Source organism: Trichosurus vulpecula, chromosome 2, assembly GCF_011100635.1.
Source record: "Trichosurus vulpecula isolate mTriVul1 chromosome 2, mTriVul1.pri, whole genome shotgun sequence".
In the NCBI taxonomy this organism is placed as follows: domain Eukaryota; kingdom Metazoa; phylum Chordata; class Mammalia; order Diprotodontia; family Phalangeridae; genus Trichosurus; species Trichosurus vulpecula.
The window spans coordinates 18,706,490-18,712,227 of record NC_050574.1 but is presented as its reverse complement, the minus strand read 5'-3'; the positions used below and the strand labels follow the sequence as shown (position 1 = coordinate 18,712,227).

At 46.2% G+C, this 5,738-nt stretch overlaps 1 protein-coding gene across 1 annotated transcript; it reads left to right on the top strand.

Moving 5' to 3' along the window:
• The first annotated feature begins 2,361 nt into the window (after nt 1-2,361).
• LOC118840425 (cortistatin-like) lies at nt 2,362-5,429 on the top strand. Its single transcript, XM_036747926.1, has 2 exons — nt 2,362-2,505; nt 5,052-5,429. Exons 1-2 carry the CDS (start codon nt 2,368-2,370, stop codon nt 5,265-5,267), a joined length of 354 nt encoding a protein of 117 aa, XP_036603821.1. The 5' UTR covers nt 2,362-2,367; the 3' UTR covers nt 5,268-5,429.
• Nucleotides 5,430-5,738: the final 309 nt, after the last annotated feature.

Below are 5,738 nucleotides of genomic sequence, written 5' to 3'. Positions count from 1 at the left end.
CTCCACTTCTGACCTGGGTCAGTTAACCCCTTAGGCTCCTCATATTTGTGCCAGACTTCATGTGGACGCCCGATTGGTTTAACCCACTGAAGCTCAGACTCGAGAGTCTCAGCCTCCCCAGTATCAGGGATTACAGACATACGCCACTACACCCAGCTTAAAAAACTTTTAAAAAAAGATGCCTTTGAATAATTATGACCCTGTTTCACACAGCTTGTCCAGTATAATGAGCATTGAGCATATAGGTCTCTTATGGAACAAAACGTCTTTCATGATAGAGGTGGGGGACTCCTAAGACAGAATACTGTATACATTTTCAGACCCAGTTACTGAATTGGGTGTTTTTGCTTATGAGTTTTCTTTGTCTTAAAGAAGAATTCAGCCTGGGCAGGGGGTGGAAATAAGCTACGCCATAAAGACAAAAGGCTTCAATAAAATACACTTAAAATAATACATATCTGTAGTTTTCCTAATTACTGCAATCGCTGAAGAGGCTTTCCATAAATCAGCCAGGCTCACTTCTAATTACCCACATTAACTGGAGCTACGGCAGTGAGGCCTGTGTTCCATAGACAGAAGGGTAGCTGCTGGGATGGAACAAACCTGATCTATTAAAATCCAGATTTACTAAAAAGGTTAATTGGGGGAAGATTATTCACTTTGCAGAGCCATAAAATCCCACAGCTAGAAGGGTCCTTAGATGTCATCTAGCAAAGCTTTTTTCAGCCTTCTTCCTACTAGAGAGACCCTTCTCTGACATCCCTGATGGGACCAGCAGCAGTCTGAATATGTCATGTCCAGCTTCCTTCCTCACCCCTCTACTGAAGCTCTTCTCATCACCGTCACTAATGACTTCTTAATGGCTCAACCCAACAGCTGTTTTTCCAGGCCTTGTCCTCCTCAAATTCGTCAGTATTTGACAGCTGACCCCTTCTTCCCCCCCGCACCACCTAGCACTTATTTTACAGATGTGGAAACTGAGGTCCAGACAGGTGACATTGTATGTAAACTCCCCTTCCTCTTTCTAGTTCTCGACTGCTCGTTCTCTGTACCCTTCACCAGCTTTCCTTCCTTCTGGTAATAATGATTGATGTTGATCTTTCAAGTTGGCAAAACCCTTTACAAGCAGCCTTTTACAATATTACTTAGAAATTTATAATATATATTATATATAAATTATTTACACTCATCTTATTGGAGCTCTGCAACAACGCTGTGAGATGGGTACTATAGGGGTATTATCCCCATTTTACAGGTGAGTAAGTTGAGGCTCAGGGATGAATTACTTCATCCATGATCACACAGCTAGTATGGAGGAGGAAGGGAAGAACTACACAGGTCTCGCTGACTCCAAGTTCAATCCCCATTCCCCATCCTGCACCCAAAACATGGGTATCCCCGCCCCCAAAGTTCTGCCTCGGCCCTCTTCTTCGAATTCTGATGTGGGTCTCTGATTCAAGGCTAAGTTTATGGTAAGCCACTTTGTTTTGTACTCAAGCTTTCCTGCTCCAATGACTAGAATGGACAGGTGGAGAAATAGTTTTGTTTAAAAACAATCAACCCACAAGCATTTATTAAGGTAGGTACTAGATGTATGTTTGGGGAGTGATGGGAGAGGGGAATGAAAGACAAAAAAAAAAATGAACAGTCTGTGCCCTCAAGAAGCTTCTGTTGTCACAGAGGAGAGCACATAGAAACAACTATTACTGTTGTGTTTGTCCTTCGTTATCAGAGAGGACCGTGACATCAGGGAATGATGACATGACTTGCAGTTGACTTTGATTTGAGCAAGGTCACCAGCCTCACTTTCTCCTCCAGAGCCATCTGGGTCCAGTGACCAGATATTCATCAGGATGACTGGAGATGGCCCAGGTTGCATTGAGAGACCCTGGCCCTTTTAGGCTAAGGCCTTTTCATATAAGATAAAGACAGTAGAAGTGGGTAGAGGGCAAAAAAGAGAGGCACGTTGGGGGATGGGGGGATAGAGAGGTCATGAGCAGTTGGGAGAGTCAGGAACTCAATGCACCAAAGGGACACCCTCTCCTCCACCCCCGCCACCCCACCAGAAAACCCAGGGCAAGTGAAGGAGGCAGATTTCCTGGGGACTTTATTCCAAGATTCAACCTAAACAGACAAGCATTTGGGGGCCTCTAATTGCTCCCTCTCTTCCTGCGTCACTCCTTGAGCAACGAAAAGTTGGGGGGGGAGTGTTGGGAGAGAAAAAAAAACGACCACAAAACAAACCAGCTGGAGGTTGAGCTTGCAGTTAAAAAAAACCCACCCCTCCCTCAAAAGCAGAGACATTAATTTTGGAGCAGCTGAGTGAAGTCGGCAGCACCAGCAGCAGCAGCGGCGGCAGCGGCAGCCATGAGAACCAACAAGATGCATCAGTCACTGGGCAGCTGGCAGCTCCCAGGGTCTTTTTGCTTCCTACTCCTGGTCTCCTGGGCTGTGGCCACAGCAGCCCTTCCCCTGGAAGATGGCCTCGCCTTGAAAGGCAGTAAGGTAAGTGGGGGCAAATGGGAAAGCGCCCTTCCTGCTGGCTTTGGTAACTTTGTAAAGCACCCCCCCCCCCCCCCCCCCCCCCGCCTTTTTTATTTTGCTCTTAATTCTCTTGGATTGGTTTGGCCACCACTCTGGTTTCACCAGCGTCCCCACCCCTGACTTGAGGACTTTCACCTTGTGGTCTCTGGGCCCCAGTTTCCTCATCAGGAGAGTAAGGGAGATGGTCTGGAATCTAGATTCTACATGGCTTCTGAGGTCTTGTCCAGACAGCCAGGATCCTCTCTGATCCTGCATCCGGATGGCCCATTCTGTGGTTTGTTTTTTACAGTTTCCCTTCCTCCCTTCTATGAGAATCTTCCCTTGGAGGGCTGAAGAAGTTGGTCATTCCTCTACTTCCCCTTCTGCCAGCTTCCTGCCAAGACTCCAGTGTCCAGCCTTCCTAGTCCTCAACACCCAGAAGGGGCAAGGTCTTAGAATATCCGTGTGCCCCCTGTGACAGAAGCCTAGGCAAAGACCACTGCTTCACTTACACATCAAAGAGGGGAGGGGTCTGCAGAAGATCGTCAGGGCACCTTCTTCCTCTGAACAACACTGATGACTCTGTCACAGAGGAGAAACTTCCTGATGAGAGCAAGCCAGATGAGAAATGGGCTGCCTACAGAGTAGTGAGCTCCCTGTCACTGGAGGTCTTCCAAGAGGAATGACCACTTGTTGGGGATGTTGCTGAGGTGATTCTTGGTCGGGTACAGGCTGAACTAGAAGGCAAGAGAAGGATCTTGCAGTTCTGGGCTCCTGGGATTCACCCCCTCCCCCTCCCCAGCTCTAACCAAGCTTAAATGGGACAAGTCTTCAGGTTTAGTCTCCCCTTAGAAAAACTCCAGAAGAGCACGCAGCTGCTGAAACCTCTGTCTGAGGCTCCGAAATGTTCAGTGAGAGTAGCCCGGTCTATTCTCAGCTGCCCGATGTGTGTGTGTGAATCACACTCACGTGCTTTGGAAATGTTAATTTATAGAGTAAATGTTCTCTCTGGTAGAAACTGACATCATTAAATTCCTCATTGAGAATCTTTAAATTTACAAGGTGATTTATTTTTCATTTTTCCCCCTATTTTTCCTTTTTGAAAAAGTTCCAAGAGAGAGTACATAAACTTGGCCATTAAAAATGGATTTTTCTCTAAAATCGCAGGCAGTGTTCAGGCTGCCCATTTATCATTCCAGCATCCTTCGCTGCCTGGCAGTGAATAGGCTTTCTTAGGGAATCTGGGGAAAAAGCTAGAATAGAATGTTGAGAACTGAAACCATCATAATCAGTAGGGACCATAGAAAGTTTAAAAAAAAAAGTTTTTTGTGTTTTTTTTTTTTAATCACAGAATCTCTGAGTAGGATGAGTCCTCAGAGAACATCTAATCCAATCCAGACCTGACCAAGAATTCCAACTGCAGATCCTATAAGGGGTCATGCAGCCACTGCTTGCAGATTCCCAGGCTACCTTCCCAGCCTGCTCATCCCACTTTGGGATATTTCTAATCGTTAGGAAGCTTTTCCTTACATTGTATTCAGTGCACCATCTTCTTCAGCTGAAGATTCTCCCACATTCATTCCTTAAAAGTACTTCTGTCTTCTATGAAAGCTCTTATGTCTATTAAGGTCCCCACCATTCATGATGTACACAGGACATAGTATTTATTAAAATGTATTTATTAAAGCTTCCATTCAGAGCAAGTTTTCATGTTTAGTGAATCAGAGAACAATTGTGGGTGTCCCTTAAGTATTCAATTTTCCCTCCTTTTTCCTTACACCCAATGTGTGTTCTGATTAGGGACCTCAAAAAGTAAGAGGGAAAAATGCCTGCTGTGTTGTGAGAATTATTTTTTTCCTTCCCTCTAGAACTTCTCAGATGTTCTTAACCCTTTTTTGTGTGTTTCCTGGACCTCTTTGGCTAGTCCAGTGAAACCTATGGACCCTTCCTCAGAATAACGCTTAATGCCTAAAATAAAATACAAAGGATTACAAAGAAATGAATTCTGTTGAAATACAGTTATCAAAATCTTTAAAAAAAATAAAAAAGTCCACAACCACAGGTTAAAAATCCCTGCAGGTTTAAACAAAGCAGTTTCTTTTCTTGATTTCATTACCAAAGGAGCAATTTTAGAAGGGTAACCATTTCTCCTGTTTTCAGTGTCAGGTAGAGGAAACTCCTCTAAGCTTTTCTGTTCAGGGCATCTTTCCCTAAGTGGGGAGTTGTGGTTTTCTCAGTCTGAGTTAGGGTTCTTTTGTTTTAGACTAGAGCTAAGATAGCCACAGCGTCGAGACCTTCCAGTATGGAAACTCCCTCCACTGATGGAGACCAGCAAGTAGCAGGGGCAGGGAGAGGTGCAGTGACTTCCTCACACAGCCAATATTTGCCAGCTGCAGGACTGGACCCCAGTCCTGACTTCACGGCTGGCTTCCTTCCCACCCACTGCTCCGGGACACCCCTCACTGCGCTAGATGACTTCTTTTCTTTCTTCTAACACCCAGCAATCACCTCTTGCTTCTTTTCAAAAGCCCCTGCAGGAAGTGGCGGAAGGAAAGAGGGGCGACCTTCTGACTTTCCTGTTCTCTTTGTACGACTGGACCTCCCGCGGCGGAGAGATGCCTCTGGTCGGGGCCGACGAGATGGAGTTCTCCAAGCGAGACGGACGGGCTCTTTCCAACCAAGCCCCGCCTCGGGATAAAAGCCCCTGCAAGAATTTCTTCTGGAAGACCTTCTCCTCCTGCTGAGCCAATCCCGCCGGCTCCTGCCGTGCGCAGCTGCTCCGACCTGCACCTGGAGTCAAAACGGAGCTAGCGTGGGGCAGCGATCCCCCTTGTTTGTGAATGTTGTGGTCTTGTGATGTGTGATGTAAGCGTTTGTCCCCCTTCCAATAAAGCATATGGACCGAACCTTCTGACGGTTCTGTGTTTGATTTCAAGCCCAAATGGAATGTTCAAAAGGCTGTTAGCTGTTCCGATAGACTATTAAATGCAGCCTAGGGTTTTCGTTCAGTCCACGCCCCTGCTTTGTAGAATGCGTTCTGGGAGCGAGGACCACTTTGGGTGGCGTAGTGGGAAGAGCTCTTGCCAGGAAGGCAGGAAGGAACTGAGTTCAGATGCTGGTCTTGATACATTTACTAGCAGTGAGACTTTGGGCAAGTCTCTTTACGTCGAACAGCCTCAGTTTCCTAATCTGTAAATTGGGGCTAATAGTACCGT